At 40.3% G+C, this 26,386-nt stretch overlaps 1 protein-coding gene across 3 annotated transcripts in view; it reads right to left on the bottom strand.

The window, feature by feature from the left end:
- Nucleotides 1–26,386, bottom strand: part of anks1b (ankyrin repeat and sterile alpha motif domain containing 1B) — a 180,917-nt gene that overhangs the window by 131,988 nt on the left and 22,543 nt on the right. For all 3 annotated transcript variants that reach the window (XM_083906997.1, XM_083906998.1, XM_083906999.1), the window contains exons 2-3: nt 2,564–2,644; nt 692–848 (exon numbers count right to left, since the gene is read on the bottom strand). In XM_083906997.1, the coding sequence (XP_083763123.1) occupies nt 692–848; nt 2,564–2,644 (238 nt within the window). The remainder of the gene's footprint in view (nt 1–691; nt 849–2,563; nt 2,645–26,386) is intronic.

Here is a 26,386-nt window from a genome sequence, read left to right as displayed (position 1 = left end):
GTGAAGCACTCTGAGCTGTTGCGATACAAAGAAAGTTTATAATTATTATTATTATTACATAAGTCCGGAATCATCTGCAACAGACACTAAAACTCGCTTCATTCATTTCCACATTCTTCTTTAAAGAATCTAATGAGGGCAACACTAATCATTTCTATTTAACATGTGACCAGTTAAATAAAGGTAAAATACATAAATAAATATGGATAATCACAATTGATTGACATAATCATCTCATCCCAGCCCTAATATTAACTGTCTGGCCAGTGCTTGAGATACAAACAATGCGATCGATGAGCTGTAGCATCATCCATATGCTGCCCATCAGAGATGGAGAGTTAAAAGAGCGAAGAGGAGGAGGAGGAGGAGGAGGAGGAGGAGGAGAGGACGATGATTTTGTGCTGATGAGGACTGACAGCAGTGGCAGGGCTGAACGTTCCCACAGCTCAAACACTTGCCCGACCATCAGAGAAAGCTCAGGGCAGACTGTAAACAATCAGCTCTTTTGGGTAGAGGCCAAAAAAAGAGAAAAAAGACTTGTGGCTTTTACTGTATGTGCCAAGAAATACAGAACAGTCTTTACTTCTGGCCTCAGCTTTAACAGTAAACCAAGCCTCATGTATACCTGGTATTAATATACCGCACAGCTCTCAGGCTTGTGTAAGTGCACCGATGAGACTGTATTATCTACCTGCTGGTTGACCCGGCAGTGAGACGGCCCGTGGTGGATGAGGATGCGGACGATGTCCACGTCTCCCTTCCAGGCGGCCAAGTGCAGTGGGAAGCAACCTTTGCTGTCTGCCACGTTTGTGGACGCCTCAAACTGAAGCAGCTTCAGCACCACATCCCTGAGAGACAGAGGCAGATTATACATGATCAATAAAGTGGAAAGAGAATGAACGGGAAAAAATGACCACAGAGCCTGAAAAAAGCATACAAAGAACAGCATTTAAACCTAAATTTTACAATTTTAGGTCAGGAAAATGAACGCCAAATACAAATTAAATATTACAAATTAGATTAAACAGTCATTTCTGCTGGCAGGGGTCCCTTAATCCAACAATAAACGCTGGTTCCCTGTGTGTGTGTTTACAAACAGGCGGTTGTGAGAAGGTTTGCAGGTTCTCCCAGTGTCTGTGTTGTGGTGGTTCCTCCCCCTCTCAAAAACATGTACGAACCCCTCCATATTGACCTTGTGATTTCGTCATATAATGACAATAAAGATCCTTTCTGATAAAAATGAAAACCTTTGAAAGTGGTTTGTGGAATGTGCGTCAAAAATTGGAAGTGGGAGGGGCTAAAAACTGGCGCAAAAAACTTCTATTAGGTCATCTGCTGACGGGTTTAAAGCACATGAACAAAACATGTTCATTAGGTTAGGACGGTCAAAAAAGTAAATGACGACTTTCCCTTGAATCCTACAGGAAGGCGGCCATATTGGATTGAATGCCAAATCAGAAGTGATTTTGGCCATTTTGCACCAAATTGAATATTGATATTTTTAGTTTTTCTTGTTTTCATTTGAATAACACATTCAAAATGAGTACCAACAGCTGCTCTTTTTAGTGTCCATTTCCGTTTGGAGCCTCGTGATCCGACCAGCACCAAACAACAATTAAACCCGGTTGTGGTCACTGAAGGATTCACTTCCTGTGTCTTATTTACAGACAAACAAACACACAATCAGGTGGGCGAGCGGTTCAGCAGGTGGACAGAGAGGACTTTATTCATCGCAAAGGGAAATTGCATCGTCGTCAAATGGAAGCAACCTCTTATACAAGTAGATAAACTGATAAATCAGAGAAGCCGGGTTTGTTCTGGAGATTCACTCAGTAATGTGTCTGAGCCTCCAGCTGAAGTCGTCAGCTCTGTCGGAGGAGGAGGTGGGAAAGGGTGAAAACGCTTCATTTGCATTCAAAATGTCAGAAAGGAGTAACAGGAGGAGACGAAAGGGCAGAGTGTCTCTCAGGAGCAGCAGGGGTGAGAGGGTGAGAGAAAGCAGCCCTGAAGAGAAGAAGCCTTAATGAACTGCTCTGCGTCTGTTCACTTATGTGTTTTATATTCCTGTGTCATCATCAGTTCACTCAGGTTCAGGTGGCAGTTAAAGCAGCAGAGAGGATCTCAGGGGTCAAACATGGGGTTAATTAACGTATAATTTAAATGTTTTAATGCACATACAATTCATTTAACAAATGGCAATATAGAGCTTCTGTCTCCTTTTTAGTTTTCCACCTCAGTGTGAAATCAATCCCCACTGAGGCTGCATTTTTCCCTCTCCTCCCTCCCTGCTCTCCTCCTCCTCCTCCCTCCCTGCTCTCCTCCTCCTCCTCCTTCTCCTCCTCCTCTCTCCTGCAGTCAAAGTAAAGGAGGAAATCCACATAATTGCCAGCAAAAACACAGCACTAATCCTTCACTTCCACCAAAATAAAGACGGTGGTCAGGGCTCGCAGCTTTGATGACGCAGAGCAAGTGCGGGCAAATGGAAGCATCTAAAATAAAACCAGGCTGTGTTGAAACAATGACATTTTCTACTGTAAGTAGTGTTTATATATTATAAGTTTACCTGTGTCCGTTGAGTGAAGCATGATGTAGAGGCGTGTATCCTGAGCTATCCGTGCAGTTGACATTCAGGCCTTTCCACATGCTGCAAAGAAACACACACATGGATATTTTGTTAGTTAGTTTATTTTTTATTTTGACCATTGATTTGATTTTGTCATCTCTCCTCTTTGCTGCAGCTGCTTTGTATAAAACAACAGGGAAACAACAAAACTGCAGTCAGCTCAGCCAAAGAGATTCATGTTCCTGGTGGAAGGTGCCAAGTACTGGGGGGGTGGTTCTTTTTTGGGAAATGAATAATTTTATGAAGTATGTGTCGTATTGTCAGATATTTTAAATAATAATAATAAGACAATATGTATGCATGTGTAGTTTAAATGAATAATTAGTGTTTTCTGCAGTAGGAGGCAAAATTGTTGTTCTGTCCTTGGTTGTTTTCATTCAGACTTGCTTTTTTTATATATATATTTACTCATTTTCTGATTTAAAAAAGTGTAAATTACCACAAAGTATCACAGTGGTGCAGTCACAGGAGTCAAATGATGTTACTATTTAAGTTAAAACATGAGCAAAAAGGTCCTAAAATGGAGTGTAGCAGCATACATTTTTTTTTTTTTTTTTTTAATTAAAATAAATTTAAATAATAACCATAGAATATAACTTGTGAGTAGTTTAAATGAATAATTGGTGTTTTCTGCAGTAGTACGGGACCAAAATGACTTGTTTTCATTCAGTCTTGCTTTGTTTTTGTATCTTTATTCATATTCTAACACTGAATAACAGTGTCAAAGTTTTATTGTATCTGGGTGTTGAGGGCAGATCATTTCATATTCGGGGGGCTACAGCCAGAAGAATTTAAGAGCCATTTCATCACGCTGGCAAATAAAGAAAGTGAGTGAGGTCAACCCTGGTACTCGCAAACGGCTGAGCAGGCGAATAAGGATAACACACACACACACACACACACACACACACACACACACACACACACACACACACACACACACACACACACACAGTGTGTGGGCATGTAACACACTCATATCCACACATAAAGCCAAGGGTATCCCTGCCCGCTGCTATAATTATACGACCTGTCTTTTCCACATTAACTCCTCCAAGGCCGTCGTCACAGAGAAGCACTAATGAGGTGAACTCCAGTCTGAGTTCCAGCTCAGGGCTGAGAACATGAGTCACCTCAACATCTACAGGTCGACTGCTGCTGTATCACCTTCTTTTTCTTCTTCTTTATTAAAGATGACATAACACAGGAAGAGCCCACTCTCAAAATGCTAATGTGTGTCTCGCCGCATGTGTTAATGAGACACGTTTAATGAGACTCTGGAAGTATCTTTATCAGCTGAGGTAAAGAACGCATTAATAACCCTAATAAAAATGTAAATAACAAATAAAATACCCGGCATGTTCAAATCAAATAATTTAGTGACAATTAAATATGAGCAGGTGCAAAAACAAGTGTTCAGCAAGTGAATAAACACAAAGACAACAAATCACAAACGTGCGTGCAACGCCCTCGAACAACAAAAGAGAAGAAAGTACAAAGTATGGAACACACACAGAGGTCAGAGGTCAGCAGACCACAGACAAAGAGACAACGCTTGTGTCATCTGACCCCAACACAATCTCTGTGCGTGTGTGTGTGTGCATCCATATCGATCGCACTCCTCTGCTGACCCCTTTCAGCGCTGACCTATACAGACCAGAGAGAGCGAGCTGACGGAGGGAGAGAATAAGAGCAGAGACAGCGCAGGAAATGCCACGAAGACAGAAGACAACAAGGAGGCAAAATAAATGTCACTTTCCTTTGCTCCACTGTCAAGCAAAATGTGAACCCTGCAGTAGGAAAAGCAGTTAAAGTGTCTCCTCGTATATTTAGGCTGCTGACAGCTAAATTCACATCTTTGCTCTGTGTGTGTGTGCGTGTCACACTGCAGTGTGTCCTCTCAGGGAAGGACTGAAAATGTCCAGAGTGTGAAAAATAGTGACATCTAGTGGCAAGACTGCAGAATGCAACTACTGAAGAGTAGCGCTGAAACCAGTAATCGATTACTAAATTAATCGTCAACTATTTTGATGATCGATTCATCGGTTTGAAGCTTTTTTTAATTAATAAAACAAGATTTCTGATTGTTTTATCTTCTTAAATGTGAATTTCTTTGTTTCTTTGCGCTACATAACAAAGAAATCATTAAAACTCAATCATTCTGACGTCCGAGAACATCGTCATTTCCAGGTTTGACAAACACGTGCAACGTTTTTTAACATTCTATGGACCAAACGATTCATCGAGAAAATAATTGACAGATTAAGCGATTACGGAAATAATCGTTGGTAGTTTTGCGCCAGAAAAAACAAATTATTATTATTTTTAAGTAATTACAACACTTATGGAAACATATTAATGTGTCGTATACAAGTGTCAGGATCAGTATTGGTCCAATCATCAGAAAAATGTGAACTCCGATACGATCCAAAAACCGTAAAAATATCACGTAAATGTTAAATTTAACACAAACTGTGAAAAGATACGTATGCTAGTGACTTCTCTGGGTATGAGACGCTGGGATCACTGCAAATTCAACATTTCTTTCATCTCATTTACTGTACAACACATTGACCTTAAGCTGTGATGGCTTTTTACTGCTATCAGAAATCAACTCTGAACACACACACGCTGTCAAGTAGCTGCATACAAATCCTTTAAAAACATGCCGCACAAAGACGCTTTCACGCACACGGCCGCCAACACAATCCACGTATCACACACACACAAAGGCAGGGTATTAATGCACAGTCACAGCAGTCAAAGCCTGAGTCATGCAACCTTCATAAAACGTGGTGAGACCTGCGCTTGTGCGTGACTGTGTGTACACGCTGTTCTCACTGTGTGTGTGTGAGCCTCAGTGTGAGCATGGGGAGGTGTTGCGTTCACAACACCTTCTCGTGTCGTAAAGAACGGGGTTTATGTTGTGTGTTCGCGCCGACGCAAAACACCGATTTTGTGAATTGCCACGTCAGTCAAGAACAGAAATGAAAAACAACCAAAAGCACAAGGTCCAGTGTGAATTTGTTGCTATACATTGAGAAAACTACCGTAAAAAAAAGAGCTACCAACGCTGAATAAATGCACTGAATTAAATCATTAAAAAACAGAAATAGATACAAAGATCACTTGAGCGTCGTCTCGACAGGACTTTGATGCCCTTGTCGCTCTTGTTTTGCATCGACTTAAGAGCAAGAAATGATTCTCAAGAGTTGGTGGTGGAGACCAAAACAGAGCAAAACAAGGAGAAAATGGTTTTAAATTCAAAAATCATGAATAAGAAGAGGCTGTGCTTTAAAACAAATACTTAAGAGAGGCTTAAAAGTTATTGCGCTTTTCCACTAGCGCAACTCGTTATGGGACAGCACGGCAATTTTGCTTTTCCATTAGTGATAGTGCCTGGAAGAGAAATCTGTTTAATCAACTGATGATTCGGTTACACCGAAAACAACTGTTTTACAATCAGTTGTTTGTTTTGTGGGTAAAACAAAGTCACTGCAGTTTCATGCAGCCGTGCTGTGATGACTCCGCCCACATTGAGGCGAGGCGAGAAGAGGCGAGCTGGGACCATGTAATGGAAAAAAAAGTGTCTGGGACACAGTGTGTGTTTATGGTCACTAATCTTGGCTGGTATTTTCCTCTTGTATTGTAATCTTTCCTCTTGATATTCCACACAGTTGCCCTTTGATTTAGCTCAGTGGTGATTAATTGGATTCTGTCCACTGCAGTTTAAACAAACAACAGTTTTACAGAACAGAGACTGCACTTTTACAACAACCTGAACTGTCTTCTTAAATGTGTCTCCTGTGCTCTGAGTAAAAGCATGACGCCGGGCCGAAGCCAGCAGTGTTGAAATGGCATTAGTGACGAGATGCTGGAGGTGAGGCGGCGCAGCAGGAATGCAGACTCTTAGTGGATTAGTCAAGAATATGCAGACGATGTTCTACTTAATTAAGCTCAGGAGATTGTTGAGGAAAACTGGTTAAAAACAAAGCTGCCCTTAGAGGTGCCATATGTAAGAATGTGGCCAAAATCGGTTACTACATTCAAATTCAAAATACAGAGGTCTTTTATGTTTCGTTTTCTGACATAACTGGCAGCCCATGGTTGCTCGGCAGCTGAGACTCTACTGACTGCAATGATTGGTAGACGGCGGTAGGTGGCGCCACATGCCAAAACATGATTTCAAAACATAAACATGATTTGCAGTCTGCAAAATGTTTTTTTTAATGTAAATATTTTGGCTGTACTGTTGTTGTTGGTGAGTTCAGTTTGTTATATGAACATTATTCCTGAGTTGCTTTAGATGTATTACATAATGCACCTTTACATTTAAAGCTGCAGTGTGTAACTTTTCAATAAAAGCAAATCACCATTCCATTCAAAGCATTGTTAAACGAGTTCACACAATGCTGATTGAGCTCCTTTCAGCTCTTTGTGTACAGCAGTGTTTTGTTTTTCACGTGTAATTTATTTTGCGTCACAGAGCTCATTTGTGACCATCGTTCAACAGCTATTTCTCAGCACCACCATCTGTGAATCTCCTCTTCGTTTTTTTTTTGAGGCTGTGAAAATGTAAAAAGGGTCAAACGCCATGAAAGGGCTGCCAGCAGGCAGAGCAACGCTGCCCTCTGTTTGAACCCTTCTTCAGTTACAGTCTCAGGCAGATTCTCCTCACCTTTTACCTCCACTCCACTGCAGCACAGGACAGAACAGTGACACCTTCAAAAGTAATTATTGTCAGGGGTTTGTTTTGTCAAAATACTGTCCATCCTCGTGCAATACGAGAAGGGAAATATCGATATTTTAATTATTAAATTAAGGCGCACTTAAGAAAACTTTCCCTGCCAGTTTCACTCGAATTAATTAGGGAAACTTGGATGGAAGTTCCCTGACCTGAAGTAGAGGGAGTTTACAGCGTGATAATAGTGGAGAAAGTTATGTTAAAAGATGCTCCATCCACGTTCAAAACATCGACTTTATGCACTTTGTTCTCTGCGTTGTGAATAAATAGAGAAATCCTGCACTTTTAAACTTTTCACAGACGTTTTGTTGTGTCGATTTCATTAATTCCCTTTAGTTGCTGCTGATTTTTGAGACATGACATTATGTTAAAGGCATTACATGTGACCACCAGACACAAAGAAATAGAAAAACTTGTTATATTCTGTATCATAATGAAGATTCGACTTTTGAGGAGCAAAAAAAATCAGAAAACAAATGTGGTTTTCACGAAGCTTAACAAGCTGAATAAGCTTGATATATATATATATATATATATATATATATATATATATATATATATATATATATATATATATATATATATATATATATATATATATATATAGTTCTCTGTACTGTGCCGTTTGCAAAAACATCACTTTAAGCAATTAAAAAACACACAAGGGCAAAATTGTCCCTCCTCAGATGTCTCATTTTAATTATTTCTAAAAGACATGTAACGCATCCTTTCAAGTGGTCTTTTTTTTTTTTTTTAAAGAAGGAAAACCCTCATTGAGCACTTTCTCATCATGGATGTTAAAGCCCGGCATCAAGTTGCAGAAAAGTTGAGTCTAACATCAAAGCGGAGCATCGTCTTCAAAGGGAAAGGAGCGAAGAAGCTGAGGAAAAAACCTTTGTAGTCCTGGATTCTTCCTTTTACACGAAGAAGCCTTTCTCATTTCTAAGGGGAAGAAAAGTTTGAGTCGACTTTTGAGTCGAGTTCAAAAGCCGGTTGATATTAATGCCACCCTGACGAGATAAGAATATATCAATCCAGAAAAATGCAACAATAACTCGACAGGAAATATATATAAAAAGGGAAGCAGTGTGATGGTGTGAGTGTGAGCAGATCACACCACAGAGGAAGTGAGCGGCCGTTTTAGAAGAGACCAATTCAATTTTAGGCAAAGAGAATCAATCCTCTCTATCTGCAATATCTGCAAAAACAAATATGCATGAGGTACATCGTGTATTATCAAGAATCTGGCAATGCAGAGCAAATCATGATACGCAGTTAATTCGATTTAATTCAAATTCAACACAAAACAAAAGCTTTATTTGTTTCCAGGCAGCAATTCAAGGGCTCAGAGAGCAGACGCTTAAAAACCCCCCACATATATCTGACCTATTTATTGGCAGCAAATTCTAATATATTTTAAAGGAGTTTAACATGATGCCACCATGTGACAGTGCCACCTAGTGGAAATAGCATGTTTTTTAAAAGTAGTGAAAAATCATCAATTCCAAGATAACATTAAAGCATGTATAATGCTTTCATAGAAGTGAGATCTAAAACTGCAGTTTGAATGGGTTTCAATGGCACATTTTTTGTGTTTAAGGGTACGAGTGTAACACTTTTTTGTACACGGTGTAGTCAAAATCGCTGCCAACTAGTGGTTGGAGGCTTAAATACAACACAAAACCATTGTCAGAAAACTACTGTCAAGAATACTTTGTGTATATCGATAAACTGCTTCAAAGAATAGATAAAATATTATCGATAGCTTCTCAAACCACCTTGTGAGCATCGTACGTGCAGTGAATGCATGAACATGATGCATTTATGCAGAGCAGGAGTGACTAAACTTCAAAGACTGAAGAGAAATCGGCACACGTTTGACAAAGCCGACGCTTCAAAGGATGTTGGAGTCATAAATGCACTTTTTGGGGACAAACACACACACACACACACACACTGTTGTTGTCTGAGCCGAGGCCAAACATGGCTTTTGGCCAGTCGCTGACACCAAAATGAACATATCATCATTGTGAGATTTTGGTTCGTGTTTACCACGACTCGTCGTATTATGGTGCGTTTCTTACAGAGCAGAATATGAATATGTTAACACGTTTTAAAGTATGTTGTATGCTATGCATGTAATTAATAAGAGCTCATCAGTGACTCTGTGATGAGCAGCCATTATATTCTCACTTTCACCATTTACACCCTCACTTCCCTTTCTCTCTCTTCACCCGACCTGCCCTCGTCTCCTTCTCGTACAACAACAATCATTGCGACTAAATCCACGGCGAGGCTGACACTGTGGATGTAAGTCTCTTACGGAGCTTGCTGCCATAAAAACAACAATTAGTCGCATACACGAGAATTCAAACGAGTACATAAATGATTCAATTTAGCAATAACTGAGAAACAATCCCGTCTTCTTCTCTTTTTTTTTTCCATTTTGGATCACAAGCGATGCAATTATGACGGAGTTTAAACTACGTCTAGAGTCCCCAGTCATTCTCTCTCTCTCTCTCTGTGATCTCCTTCTCCTCCTGGCAAATCTCTCTCATTAGCTGAACTTATTCTCACTAAATTGCCTCGTGTGTGTTTTTATGCACCGATAGAAACTTAGCAGGCAAAAATCTAAATCAGTTGAACATGAAGTAGAATCAGGTCAGTAACAGAATGAGGAAATCCTCAAAATGCAATTTTAGGATTCTCCTTTAAGATGGAAAACTGTGTCTGGTAATTCTGCGCTGGGCTCTTTAATGAAGTTCCTGACTTGTGTTAACGCTGTAGAAGTCGTCACACTGACGTGTAAGGACAAAGGTCGCTGAGGACAAACTAAAAACAGGTGTCCCATCCATTATCTAACACTTGCTGTCTGAGGGTCACAAGGCAACCTGGAGCTGATCCTAGCCGACAGCAGAGCAGGAGTGGGCAATCATTATTGGGCAACCATCATTAGTCGATATCCTTTAAAAATAACTTTTCTATTGTCTGAGTTATAACTTGCTGCTCACAGATTATATCAATGGACACGTTAAGTAAAAATTCAAAAACTTATAACTGAACTAGTGTAGAAAAATCCAGATTTCTGGGGAACATGAACCTATTGGAATTCCTGGAATTCATTTTTTTTAGGCACTAAATGTTCGTGAAAAGGGACAAAAATCGGCTCAGTAGTGCCCCCCAAAGGTGAAATTCGGTAGGACAAACCCAACACTAATTAACTAAGAGTTAATCGTACCAACATAACAAAAAAACAACATGTAAATTAGTATTGGACACATCAAAGATGAGAAGCTACCAGGAGGCCTCAGATTCAAAAGGGGTGTGGCCACGACAACCATCGTAATTTTGGGACAATTCACCATGAAACGCTGTAGATTGACCGATCTGGTCGAAACTTCGTACGTGAGACGAGAGACCGGGCCAGAAAACATCAGCACATAAAGTAAGTCAAGGGCATAGCGCCACCTGCTGGCAGGTTTATTAATATTTATATTAAACATACACTGTGAGTGACTTAAAGCAGTTTCATTAAGAAAGGCATCGACGTAGCGGTTTACTAAAATACACATCGTATACCTGAAAAACACACAACAGATGCCGCGACCTCGCATCAACCGACACTTTCGATGAGAGGTCAAGAGGTCACGACTCCTATCACAGGAAGTCATTTATCTTTAGAACAAGCTAGGAGGACATGGAGGTCTGTGTGTGTGTGTGTGTGTGTCAGGGGGCAGTGGGTCACACACACGCACACACACACTGACCCCCCGGTCTTTACGCAGATACTCAACAATGATTAAAACCAGGCACGAGTAATCGATAGCTGCACTACAGCCCACTGGGATTCAGGGAGTGTATTGATGAAGTTTGATCATCGATCATTGTGGTTGGTGGTGGTTACTCAGCTGTGTTTTCATTTGAAAACTGTTACACAACAATATATAACAACTAAATAATTAAAACATCATTATTTTGAGGTTTGGGAAACACCAATCAAAATTTTATGGACCAAATAACTCATTTGGTTCATCAGAAAAGTAAGTAAGTAGTTGCAGCCCAAGTTTAAAATGATAATAAAAGTTTAAAAAGATGACCCATTGCCAAATGACACAATAAGAATATTAACAATCATACACAAATGCAACAATGAGCCCTAATGTCAAATAGTGTCCAGTTTATCAAACAAATGCTGGTTGAAGTGATTTAAATATAACTTATCTCACAGGACGTAACTGCGACAGATCTCGTCTGTCTTGTTGTTAAAGCAAAAGGAAACAAAAGCATGAAGGTTGAGGAACAGAAGGAGCGCTCCCTTTAAAGCATAAATCAAGAAGAAACCGGTGGATTCAACAAAAAGGAGACAGAGAGACAGAAAGACGGAGAGACGGAGGCAGACGACATTTCCTCGTCTCTCTTTTTAATCAAGCAGAGGTGAAGAAATGGCCGCTGTCTGCTTCACTGCTGCTGCTATCGATTTGCTCCGTCACAATCTGAAGAGCTACAGACAATCTGTAAATGTGCATGTGTAAAAGCTGCATGTGTGCGTGTGTGTGTGTGTGTGTGTTCCTGAGGCAATTCTCCTCACAGTAAGTAAGTGACAGAGTGCTTTAGAGCTCCACTTAACAGCAGCCTGGCCCACAGATACGTAACGTATGGACCAGCAGCATCGATTCAGTCCGGATCTGTGTGGTGTTAAAGGGATGAGAGACAGAGTCAGCTCTGAGTCTCCATTTAAAAACAGGGTAAATAAGAATAATGCACAATGGATTCAGCGCATTTACGCCGTGAAACGACTCCAGGGAAGTTCTTTAAGAGTCCGTGAACCATCATGATCCATCATGTGATACTTTCTAGACTGTTAAAAAAAAAAGGAAATCTTTCAAAAACCTGTATAAAAATCAAAGTTATTATTTATTTGGCAAATTCACGTTTTTTTTGCCCAAATCGAGCATAAAGCATAACATTCAAACATTCAAATAAGTAAATAAATATAATTTAAGGAAATAATTATGTGCTTTACTATTTTTTCAGGTTGTTTTTTTTGTAAATTTGAAAACAAGAATTATATTTTAGCATTAAAAAGCTGTTCATTTAATGCAGTTGTCACATTGGGTGGTCGGCCTAATAAAAACTGTATAATATGAACAATTCTATGTGAAAAATTGCTGTTTTTCTCTGTGAATATGTTGCTTTTTACATCTTTTGTTCATCAAAATGAATATTTTCACATATTTTGTGACATTAAACTCGTGAATTGTTGAATCCGGCGTTTGGTGTTGTAAGACAGAGAGAATATGTCCATGATCATGATACGTCCTGACATTCAGCTGGATACCAAAGAGACGCAGCTGCCTGAGAGAGGCAAAAATGACTTAAATGCTTCATCAATTATTCAAATATACTTCTGTCGAATCGATCCACTCGTCTTTTTTTTTTCAGCTCCTCTGCAAAGGGCAAGCTTTTCCACACAGATAAAGATTTTTATAGTTTTAACTCCTGAGTGAAAGAGGAATAAACCAATTAAGCCGAGTCATTGGTGTTACTAATAGAAGACATTTTTTTGAGTGTGGTGATTTGAGTCCATCTTCATTACACAGAAATTAGCCATGCAGGTGCACATCTATAAAATATTGACGGAGCGATTTCTCCGCGCAGGGCACCATCGTCGTGACGATAATGAAAAGCAGCAAAGGCGTCGACGATGAAGTGTTTACTTGTCGGAGGTGAAACATGAGACGCAAAGAAAGCGCTCCGCTCGCTTGCTAACTAAACATTTACACGACTTGTTTCTGTGTCCATGTCAGGCTCACAAACACGGTTACACTGTGTTGATTAGAGCGCTGCATCTGTCCTCTGAAGGTTGTGTGTGTGTGTGTGTGTGTGTGTGTGTGTGTGTGTGTGTGTGTGTCAGGGCAGTAGCAGGGAGCCATCATGACTATATAAGGTCTGACAGGAGGCTTTGGTTTACGCCAAAGACCTTTCCATGTTTCCGTCTCTCAGTTCTCCAGATCTCTAAACAATGAGCGACCTCCCTCGGGAAACTGGGCTGAGCAACCATGATTTTGCATTTTCGAGTATAAAAGTCAAGCGTCACAAACCATATTCATCGTGTACTGGATCTTAAAGGTGATTATCCCAGGAGATACCGTCTAAATATTCACTACTTCAGTCAACAGGCAAGGATGAGAACGACGCTGCAACGATTTATCGATAGATCTTATTTCGTATATTGGTTTACTGTCAGCTTTTTCAGCTTCTTAAATATGAATACAGCCTGGTTTCTTTTCTTCATACAACAAAGAAATAATTAACCCTTTAACACCTAAGCCCCAAAAATGACTTTTTTTATGTTTATTTTAAGCATAAAAGGACCAGAAAATGTCCTGTGAGTGAGTGCTTCTGTCCATTTTTCCACTGGACTCCATATCTGGCAGTTATTTACAGTTTACTGCATGTTAAAGTAGTGCATTAACAATTTAAATTTGAAATGTGAACATATAAAAACATATTTTGATTGAGTTTTTGTCCAAAAACAGACCAAAAAATGGAAACTTATGTACAGGCGTTTTTCCAACTCTCTCCTCTCTGGTGACAAAAGGCTGATTCGCTGGCTTCCTGCAACAGCGTGAGCAAAATTACCGTAATAACCACACGTTGCCTTAGACGTGCAACTTCTCAGCTTTCAGAAAGCGTTGGAATTGTTCCCATAGCACAAACCGTCACGTAATTACGGTAATGCAAAGTGGTCTTTATTTACAACATTTACAACATTCAAAAGCCTGCACAGAAACGTGCAGAGGGGAAAACACACACAACCCCCACATGTGCAGGTGTGTGTGTGTGTGTGTGTGTGTTTCACCATGGCGACCGAGAGTCCGCCGTCCAAGAGTCCTGGGAAGCATTAATGTCAGCTGCTTCTGTGAGTCATGCACGAGGTGTACTGAAACAGCGGACCTGCTTTTTTTTTGGGGGGGGGGGGGGTTTGAACGCTCAATAGCCACTTTATTAGGTACACGTGTTCAACTGTGAACACAGCCAATCACATGGCAGCAACTTAATGCAGAGGAAAGGAGATTTAAGTGACTGTGTGCCTAATAAAGTGTCAGGTCAGTGCATTACAGAGAGGATTGTACATCTATCTGTATCTGGACTTGGAAAAACTTATTTAAAAAGCAGTGGTTTGCATGTTTCCGAGCAATCTAATTAAAGTTCCCAAAAGCACAATAATGGAAGACACTCTTGCATTGTGTTCTTTATGTGATGATCCAAATAAATATTCAGTGACGACCATTCAGCCATTTTGTGAAGCTGGGGATAAATATTTACTAGCGTGTCATATCTACAGTATGTTGCCGTTTGTGTTAACATTGTGGTGGTGTTAAAAACACACGAAAAACAAGCTGGAAAAGTCAATAAATAAAAGCGTGTAGCTCCAGTGTATGCCTCAGTAAGTCTGCTGGAACAGTGACTGGGCAGATCCTCAGATAACACCAGGCACCGATCCCAACGTTGTTTGTACAAAACTGTTTGATGTGTGGGCTCCGTTTGCCAGGACTTTTTATTTATTTATTTATATTTTTACTTTCTCTCAAAAAAAGCATGACAAATAAACCTTATTCTGTTAGATGTATCAAAGAGCAAAGAGCTTTGAAGGGGGGCATTCAACTCAAACGTGGCATTTTATCAGCATCTATCAACAATTGGGGGAAACGGCAGAAACAACAACAACAAAAGAGTAATTTATGTGTCACAGAGGTGGGTTAGCTGTTCTCCACTTTTCTCTGCTCTAACCATCTCTGGTTTCATATTTTTACCTTACATTATATTTAATAATAGATATGGTTAGATTGGTTGTCTACAGCAAAATGTCTCAAACTGTCAAACTAATCAATCCAATACTATAAACTGTAATAGGAGGTGTGTTCAAACCAACAGATTAAACATATGGATTTTATCACTATTGATCAACACTTACATTTACACACCATTTAAATACTTTATTTACGATAAGGAAGTAAAATCCTGAACATTCTTTTCCTCTCAGTGATAAAGGGCAAAATAAACAACAACAACAGGGCTATTGAACTGTAGTAAAACAGATATTATTATTCTCTGCTGCTGTAATGAGGGGGAAATGAAACTCAAACGATCTCTGAGGGGAAAGTGGAAGGTCAATAACAAATACTTGTGTCACTGCATAGTTCCTGTGTGTAGGTCAGTGAGTCATCAACACGTTTTGTCAGATATGAGCTATATATCGGTGCTGATGTCTGTGAACAAATGAGACATTTTAACAGTGAAAGTAATGGATGTTAAATTAACTGTATTTTAATGTTACAGTCACTCACTTATTACACTTAAAAAATATATAAATATATATATTCATTCATGAGTAAAATGCTGGTATCTTGATGCAGCTATGCGAGCTGTTTCCACCGGGGTCATGTTTTTAAGCTAAGCTAAGCTAAAGGGTTCAGTTTCATACAGCATCTAAAATAACGATATTAGAATAAAACCTTTGAACACATGTGTTAATTCTTTATCTACTTTAGTTTAAGACATGGATGTATACTTAGGTTGTTGTTATTTAATGGCAAGTTAAAGTAACTTTTTTAATGTTACAGTTGCTTATAACATTGATTCACTTAAAAAATGTGTTGATTTGTGAGTTTTAAAATGCTGGTTGACATAATGTTTTTACATCTTCATGCAGCTATGCTAGCTGTTCCCAACTGTATCCTGTTTATAAGCTAAGCTGAGCTAAGCGGTTCAGTTTCAACACATATGTGCTGATTTAATGGCAAGTTAAATTAACTTTTTGTTACGGTTACTCACTTATTACACTTAAGAAGAAAAAAAAAGTGCTTGTAGACAGATATTTTTTACATCTTGATGCCGCTTTGCTAGTTTTTAAGCTAAGCTGAGCTAAGCTAAACGACATTAGAATCAGGCTTCTCATCTGAACAAAGCAAAACCATAGTACAGTATTTCTCTGTTTATGCGACTCCTTTGACTTGGGTTTGGAACATATGAATAAGAAGCTGTGGCTAATGCTCACGTGGAGCTTTGTCAAACCACAACAAACACATCGGGAGTGGAGAAATAAACCTAACACAGCGACATGTGGACATGGTTCTCGTCTTGGGCCTCGAAACAGAGATTCATATTGTGTGTGTCTGAAAATATGATGACTCATCTGTTTGTGTTCACGTCGCTTGTAGGAAATGAAACCCCACATGTTCAGGTTTTATTGGGCCACAGGGAAACACGTCGTACATCCATCACTCGGGCGACTTCACCGCCTGTGACAGCTCATTACTTGAACCTTATTTCCATGTAAATACCTTTGTCTGCGACTGAAACTGATACCGTTAATACATCACTCATCCATCTGCTTCCATCTCCGTCGCTCTCTTGTTCTTGTTGCTCTCCAACTTGCAAAAAAGAAAATAATAATACATGCTCTTTCACAAGTTTCCCCCCCAAACTTACTAGCTATTCTTCTCCTTGCCAATCACACATGCACGCAAACACCCAAATTGAGCACACACACTCACATGCGTGTGCTGCCAAGTTGTGTTCACACACAGCTGCATGCAATTATCTGCCACAAAAAAAAGGTATTCAAGCCATGAGAGTCTCTGGGCCATGCTATTTATCAGATCTATCAAAATAGCTCGTCCCTGAATGTCCACAAACCTGCCAAGTGCGAGTCTACACACTGTACGTACATACATACAGCAACAGACGCACTGCTGACGATGCACCAGGGGGTCAGCCGTCGTCTCAAAGCTGCAAAAATAACAGCTCGTTTCCCTCTCGCCTACACCAGCCTGACTCTACGTCGCCTCCATCTGTCCTGGATTTTCCTAAGATTTTGGTTTCCTTGTCACTTACAGCTGCAAAAGTGTGGGTTGTGTTTGTTTTTATAGTCCCGACTACTGCTGAAACACGCACACACAGAAACAGCACACACTGGTGAAAACACTGGGAGTTATTTCACCGAGATAAGGTCACAAGGTCAAGGCAGAGGGATGATAAAGCAATGGCCTCTCAGTGGTCAGAGAGTGTCGTACCTGGAGGAGTGATGAGTGCGACGTCCGACACGGGAATCAAGCCGGACAGTAGATCAGCTAAAAAGACCTAATCTCCAACATTTGTCACTGGCAGCACTGGCTAAAGGGGTGATTTTGAGCCATATCACATCCTGTTCAGCCACATTTCAGTTCAGTGACTGTTTAGTACAGATTCTAATGATTCAGAACGCCCAAAAGAAACTGCTTTGCTCGTCCCTAGTTTGTTTCCCGTATAAAACAACGTGGAATACGACGTGCCTGCTATCAAACCGAGTAGAGTCCAGCCTAGAAGTGCTAGAACTCTATCGTCGAAAATGAGTGCCATTAGTGTAAGACATAGATGTATCTTTGATTTTGAGAAGTTAAATGAACTTCTTCTTTCTAAATGTTACAGCGACTCACATGTTACACCTAAGAAGAATATAAAATGTGTTGATTCACTGTTTTCCCTCTCGTCTACTGACTCTGTCGCCTCCATCTGTCCTGGATTTTCCTAAGATTTCGGCTTCCTTGTCACTTACAGCTGCAAATGTGTAGGCTGTGTTTGTTTTTGGGTTTGTTTTTGTCAACTACTGCTGAAAAGCACACGCATATATACATACATACACAGAAACACCAAATTGTGCCAGGAGATGATGGCACTGTGTGTTTCCATCCACTGGTTTTAAGAGTTAGTTCAACAAAATAAGCACAAGAAGGTACAAAAGTCCAGGTTCACGGCAGAAGAATAATTAGGCACAAATTGATTACATTAATAAAGAGAATGAGTAGTTATTGGTTGCTACTTCGCAATATTTAATTTTTTGAGTTTCCATTTAGGGTATTTTTAAGCACAAATTGAAAATGAAGCCACTCATTACGTGCAGCACTGTAAACTAGAAGCAAATCTTGAATTAATAGCAAGTTATGGCCAGATCAAAACCAAGATAATGGTTATATTTTTAGGTGCTTAATGTTCACGTCGGCCAAATATTTTATTACAAGTCATCTGCACGGGCTGATTTAATGGCCTCTTTCAAATCACAGCTCTCTCAACGCAGAGTTGGAAAAAGGGAGAGGCTCATTCAATCTGGGAGGTTATTACATGAGAGGCAATTAATTTAGCCCAATTATGGCACAGAAAAAAAATAAAACATCAGTGGCCTTTGGGACTTGGATCTTTCGTTCTCTGTAACTCACTGTTTGTGGTGAGTTATCAAGAGATATCAGTGTTTTCTTTTAACAGACAGTAGAGTACAGATTTGTACTAATTTTCAGTATTTTTCAATCTCAAAATGAAAAATGCTGCTCTCTCAGAGTTGTCCATGAAACAAGACGACGCAGATGAATAAAGAGAGATTCTTTTAAAATTCTGCTGCATCTCCCTGGTGATACACAAACGGTCCCTCACATGCAACAAGCTGACAGCATTCTAGCTGTGTTTCTTTAGAGACTGCGCTGGTATCCTAGTAACTAATTATCCACGCAATTATGCAGACATTCTGGTAATGACTTTTTATTTTTAAACATTATTTGCATTAATAGGTGAGAGAGCAGGAATGAGAAACGGTGCATATCGCCATGGTCATTGTTTACAAGCTGCCAAAGACATGTTTAGATGTCAGGTATCCTTTTTACTCAGGTTGCCAAGGCTCTGTCCTCAGAGAGAGAGTTACAGTGGGTCCTGTTTTAAATTAGATTTTTTGTATGATTTCCTTCCAGAAAAAGGCTGTATATACACAAGGACAGCACCAAACACCACCGACACTGATTTCTCAACTTTTCCCTCCAGCTGCATCTTAAAGTGCCAGTTTGTTTATATACTCCTGTGTGAGAGTGATAAAACTAATCAAATCTCTGTGAGTCTGTGAGCTGGTGGAGGACGACTGTATTTCCCAGGCATGTACACACATGCTTTCAGTTATTTTCTATGTCCAGCATTTTTCACACGGCCTCTAGTATCCATATGATTTGATGTGGCCAACGTTCTTATGATTCAGTATTTCTTTTAAATTGAGGCATAAATAATGTGATTGAAATAATTGGACCCGTCATCAACACTCCACCTTATGATGACAGGTGGAGTGTTGATTAGGCCTGTGACACCTTAGACACAGGCCTAATCTCGCATCTGTGATCGAGACCACTTCATCATCTGCATATAGATTCGCCCCATTATTCCCTCTTTTGTTAGCTTTCTTGCGCAAAACAAAACCCATTTCTATCAAGAACAATTGCACTAAACAATAAAAAGCCGGTGGTTGCATCTTTAACTGGACATTTGCAACTTTTAGAGCAGATCTTGTGGCTCTTTGGTCCAATCAAAGCATTTTTAACTGAGATTTTTGGTGCATTTTAGTCCTAGGTCTGTTTTGTGTTCATGCTGATTTTTTACAAGCAAACCAAAAGAAGCAAAAAACGAAGTTATGTGGACATTCCATTCTACGGATAGTTTTGTCCTGCATCATCTGTTGTGGTCAGCGTGCTTACAGAAAGATGCTGGTTTCCAGCTTGTTTGGGCGAATGCAAAACACGAGAAAGGGGCAAAAGGAGTGGAACTCGCAACAGTAGAGGAAATAGGTAAGATAAATGAGGAGCCACAGGTGTGCAGCGGCGGGCACCATTTATTTTGTGACTGAATAACTCCAAAAAAGGTCACACTCTCCTCTTGTTTCATGGAGTTGCACTTTGCTTTGCAACGACACACACCTGCAACAGTGACACGGAGGCAACAGGAGAAACAAACGGCTCTGTCACGCCTGCTCTTACAGGCACAATGCTGGAAACACAGCGTGGTGCAATTTAGAGTGTGCGCCGGGTCGTTTAAAAGAGGGGGAAAACAAGGACACGGCCTCAGACATAATGATCCTTTCTGTGTGACGCAGAAGAATAAACACAACCTAACATATATATATATACACAGAGAGAGAAAGATGCCACTGACGGAAAAGTGCAGACAAACAAGGGCCAATTACAGACCAACATACAAATCTATGGGTAGCCACACCGCGGCAGAGCGGAGCACACATAATATTGTGAGCACACTGTGTTATTATATATGCAAACAGGCTTGCAGTTTTAACACATACTATAAATACATGACAGGGCAAGGCCATAAACACCATCGGCGATGCACTGAAATGTGTCCCGATCATCCAGAGCTCGTAAACAACAGCTTTGGCGACTTAACTGGGTCATTTCTATGGTTATTAAGTGCACGAAAAGCATAAGATAAGTCTTGAGGAAGATGTAAAACTCACAGCTTTGAGACAGTGTCGGCACAGGAGGCAGACAGTTATGTAACAAAGAGAGCACACACACACACAAAAGGTCACATTACACCATTTGCAGCCCCATGCTTCAGTAAACCTAAAGGCTATTTATGAAGCCCTATGAGTAAAAGAGAGTTAGAGTTAAATGTGCTCTTGTGGTTGAGAGACTTCTTTTTTTTGCAAAGCAGCAAACAAACACAGGCTCGAGCTGTGAAAATCGTCCAAGTGAATCCAACCTCACTTTCAGGAATTAAAAATAAATTCAACCAATTTGCATGCATCGCTCTCATTCTCACTCCCCCCCCTCTCTCATGTTTACTCTATTCCTCTCACGCACAAACACAGGCCGAGGACCGACAACACTGTGGGAAATGCCCACTACGCCACGCTTAGATGAGGCCGGAGAGAGAAGGGGAGGCAGCGTGGGAAACTCCCACACACACACACACAATACTTATCTGAAATGATTTGCTTGGTCACTTCCTCTTCTTACACTTTTACAACATTATCATGTCACAGTCACTCTCCAAACTTCCTGATATTTAATATTTTGTCACTGCACTTCCCCATCATCATGTTTGAAGCATCTCTGTGGCTCAACACTAGCACTATCCACAGATCCCTGAGTCTATCAGCTACATCACCTGGCAAGGACTTGGCCTCTGAGGTAAGCCTTGAGATTTCCAATTCAACCCGACATTATGTCAGGTTTTGGAACCGCTCATCAGCAACCAGGTACCTACTGAGACGCTACCAGCCATCAATCACTCTGGTGTCCACTCATTGACCCAAAGCGACGTAGAAAATAGGAATAAGCTACATAGAAAAAGTCTTGGAAAGAAATCCATGGTGCAGGAGAAGGTATAAGTGAGAAGACAGAAGATGCTCTTGAAAAAGATGGGTCTTCAAGAGCTTCTTGAAGATAGACAGGGTTCTGGAAGCGATTGGTAGGTCCTTCCACCAGCACGAAGAGAGTGACGAATGGAGTAGTCGAGGGGTAACGTAAGCCTTTATGATAGCATTTAAGAAGGTGGAAGCAGACCCATGAAACGCTTTGTAGGCTAGCATCAGTGTTTTGAATTTGACTCGTATACAACGTGCTTTTATCCTCCATTTCCCTCAAAGAAAGAGCTCATAAATTAACACCAGGTTCATTTTTCCATCCTTTTGCCATTCACAGTATGCAGTCAAATTAACAATGTGAGATGTGTGAATGTGAGATGTTTTATCTGCATATAAAATAAATGAAGATAAATTAAAACAACCCAAAGCCAATGCTTTTGTTCTCCTATCGACTGTTTACAAGCAACTAAAACCCTTGCTCAAACGTGATTAGTCAAAGTAGAGAGAGAAACAGGGAAGGCTTATCGCCCTCACCTACAGACTCAAAGAGATGGATGTCTTAATTGCCATCATGTCGAGAATTTAAATTTGACTTTTGAAACGCCAGAATACCCTCAGTGAGACGTTCCCCTATCTTCACTTCTGTTCTACAAATGAAATTCAACTCACTTTCCCCCCACAGGAATCGTCAAAGTTTTATCTCATGCTAATTTGCCCGACTAAGGATTTAAAAAAATCTTTCCACGCAAAGACTAACTTTCTAATTGGCTCCATTTCTTTTGCAGTTTTTGTCACACTGATATGTGCAGAAAAAAATTAAAAAAGCATGGTCAAAAACGTGTGGTTGGTGACTGCAGTTGGGGGCAGCTGGCATGGGATTTCCCCCTCTACCTCTCGCTCTGTAATCTACCCTCTTTCTCTACCTCCTACTCATCCATCCCCGCCCTCTTCTCACTTCCTCTCTCATTTGACTCCCACCATCGTCCTCCTTCCTATTAATTGCACGAGCTATCCAGGGCTCCTCTGTTCACCTTGTCTTCTCTCTGTCCTTTTCCAACGAACAACAGGGGAACAGAAACGGCGTGAGAGAGAGATTTCCACGGAAGATGTCCTCACTTAGCCCAAAGACAAAGGTGGCACACACTGAGCCACACAAACCCCTCAACACACACACACACACACAGAGCCAGGCTCATGAAAAATACATGCACACATGGACAGCTCCATACTGTACTTTACAAAGTACATACAGTATGACCTACTTCATATGCAGTGCAGCAGCAGCTTACCAAGATGGGAAGCAAAGTCAATTTCTTTAGTGGACTGAAGCTTTATTCTGAAAGGGAAATCGGCAAAAAGAGACGGATCTATAGAGTGAAAAGAGCTCGGCTATGGTTCAGGAAGAAAGTCATGATTTATACAAAATCCTTTATAAAAAAATAAAAAAAACATAACAAGCCTGGAACCAAAGACGAAAGCTATTTATTTATAGAGAAAAATATAGGTAAAATCAACGACACAAAGGTACAAGACTAAAGAGCAACAGAACTACACATCCCATAAACCAAATAACCCCTTAATAACAACGTCCACATCTCGAGGTTCCAGATTTACCTGAACAGCATGAGACGACTTCATCATCACTGTGAAAAAAAGGTGACCACGCAAGTGGGTTTTAGGTTTGGGAAACAAAAATGAGGAGAATATCGTCTCATTTCAAGCAAAATTTGGAAGTTCAGAGTGCATCGGACCTTTTGGAGACCGTTGCATTGACCAGCAGAGGGCGCTGTGATGGAGCCAGGGGGTCCAAATGGGTTGTCAAATAATATTAATGATTTTGGGGAAAAATGACAGCACTAACGACTGAATTTTAATGGATGCAAAGAACGGTGACATAAGGCTTTATAGTGCACCATTATACCCCCAAAAAAGGGAGTTACACTCTTGTTTCTGAGTGAGACTGAACTTTTTTAAAGTACCCTCATAATTTTGAGCAATCGAATGAGAGTCAACATGATTTCTGTTGTTATGGTGAATATTTTCATGGAAAACAGTGAGCTCCACCAATCAGAGACGGCACAATAACACCTGACAGTATTTCTCCTTCACATCACAAATAACACCGAAGCTGACATGTTCACCAGTTTTATGGCTAATAATCAAAATGTCTGTGCAGGAAATTAAAGAAACCACACTGCAGAAGCTTCACGGAGGAGGAGGAGGAGGAGGCGGTGTGTGTGGTTATGGGAGGTTCATGCATCGTTTCTAGTTTGCATAGGTTTAAATCTATGCAGATCCATATTAATGATTGATGCCAGACTTCCTGCAAAGCCAAAACACACCTAGGCAACAAACACAAATCAATCACAATCTTGGCTGCAGATCGTGTCGCAAGCTTTCTCTCTCACGCCTCCTCGCTCAGGTCGTTAATGTTAGTTCTGCCGAGGCTGCAGAGACCCGAGAGTCACTATCGGGTTAACAGCTCCGGTCAGACTTGTCACAGTACAGTGGTGTAAATGAGATAAAGAGAATTACGCGAAGGTCACTGACCCACATCTTTGTCTGTGGTGTGGCAGCGTGACGCAGCGACTTTGTGAGGAGGCTACTACTGCAGCTGAGATTACACAACCGGAGTGTGGAAATGGACAAAAAACAAGCAGATTATTCTAATATTAAGGCTGATTTAGAGAATTAGGGTCACGTTGGGCAATTCCTCACCGTATTTATGTAGCATGGTGCAGAGGTCAGGTGGTGGAGGGGTGTGTACGGGTATTTACTGCAAGCTAAGTGTTGATTTTAGATGTTATGTTTAATACCATACTAACAATGCTAACATAGTTACTAAAACAACTATTCTTTCAACCATATCCAAATATAACCGAAGAGTTTTTACTTAACTTTAGCTGTAAATTTAGCTGTAGTTTATTCATGTACTATTCATGTAAAGCACTGCAAATTCACCTTACAGAGGGACAAAAAAGGATTATAATATGGTAGCGTTTACTTATAATATGAAATCTTGACCTTAGTGAGCCAGAATTAAAAAATCTTGCTCATATAATGCGGAATTATTCTGTATTTTCCATGGTTGTACATTATCAAAGTCTTAAAAATATATAATCAGCACTAGATCCTACAGTACAGTATATATAATGTTGTTTTTACATTATTGATTTACCTTGCCTCCTGGCTCTGAATGTTTGACACACTGTAAATCTGCCCATAATAATCTCATTTTAGAGCCACTTAAATCTCAATTACAGTAAAACTATCAGGGCAGCATTAGCCAATTTTCTCAGGGTCATTTTTGGGGGGAATAGCATTTAGACTGCAGGTGAGGTCATTCCGTCAAGCGCTGGGTAATTGGTCGGTGAGAATTGAATGGTGCAGCAGCTACAGAAACATGACCGTGTTGGGATTTGAGTGAAAACCTGCAGACGTTACGCAAACAACTCTAAGCAGAGTGCATTAACAGCTCAGTATGAATCTGTAAAACCGTGCGTCTGTTGTGGACGGAGAGCGTTCTAATGTTAAACAACACATACAGTACGTCCATCTGCTGCACTTGGCTTTGTGGCAAACCCTCGACAGCATGTGTTTGTATAAATTCCTCTCGTCTTTGGTGAGAGGAGACGGGGAATTATGGAACGTGCTGCACAACTACTAGTCATGACAACATTTTCCTGACACTGTCAATATTTGTCGGTTATGTCATTGCGCGTCGAGTCAGCACATTCGTTCGTTACTTTGCCACATACGGCGTGGAAGCAGAAATCCTTCCACGCGCCGCTTTTTACATGCTTTGGTGTCGTGAACAGGACAGTTTGTGCCAAACAGCCTGAGGCGCTTCTATGCTGTATTTTTGTTTTTTTTAAGCTCTTCTGATTTGTTGAACAATAGTTTCAGTAACTGATGAGTTGACAACTCTGGGTGGGAATCGTGATACGATACAATACGTGATACATGGTCCACAATACCAATAATTTCACGACACATTGATTCTGTGACAATCAATATATTGCAAGACAATTATATAACGATACATCACGATATCGGTCTAAATGAAGAAAACTAAACGTTAAAGTGAAACGTGTAAAGTGCAGGATTTCTCTCTTTATTCACAACATAGAAAAGTGTCTAAAGTCTATGTATTAACTATTAATTAATTAATTAATTAATTAATTAATAAAAATATCGATATTTATCGATTATCGTATTGCAAATGAACATTTTGAGCCACTCCCACTGTCGTCTATCACATGGTTTCCAGTCGTTGCCCTCGTTAGAGAATGTGAGTGGGTGCGGAGATTTCTGACAGCATGTTTTACACCAGCGAACAAAAATTAAGGGTCAGCATGGCTGAGCTTTTACCGCTTCAGGCTACTGTGTGTAATGTGCCCAGAGGACACGCACATTTACACACACACACACACACACACAGAAAGAGAGAAAATTGCTGTGTCACTATTTCAGTCTTGTGCAATTTAACACCTGGTTGCAGTAAAAAAAAAAAAAAAAGGTGTGCACCCACGGACACACACAGGAACACACTCATCACATTTCTATCTCTTTCTCACTGCATTTTATCAAAGTTTGCTGGGTTTTTCCTCAATACCTTTCTCTTCCTCGACCTTCAGCTTGTTCAGTTTTTGCAGACATTTTTACAGACGGTATTATCCGTGTGAAATCAGTCCTTACTTTAACCTCTTTTGCTTTTCAGGGAACAGAACAGAAGAAGAAGGGTGTCTGAAGAACGTCTGTGCAGCTGTGGAGCTGATTACACAGCAAAAACACTGCTGAAGTGCTCTGCTAATGCTACTTCTTTATCACTGCGAGTCAACCGTTT

This window comes from Microchirus variegatus, assembly GCF_963457635.1.
Source record: "Microchirus variegatus genome assembly, chromosome: 20".
Classification (NCBI taxonomy): domain Eukaryota; kingdom Metazoa; phylum Chordata; class Actinopteri; order Pleuronectiformes; family Soleidae; genus Microchirus; species Microchirus variegatus.
Note: the sequence above shows the minus strand (reverse complement) of the source record. Positions and strands in the feature narration are given on the sequence as shown.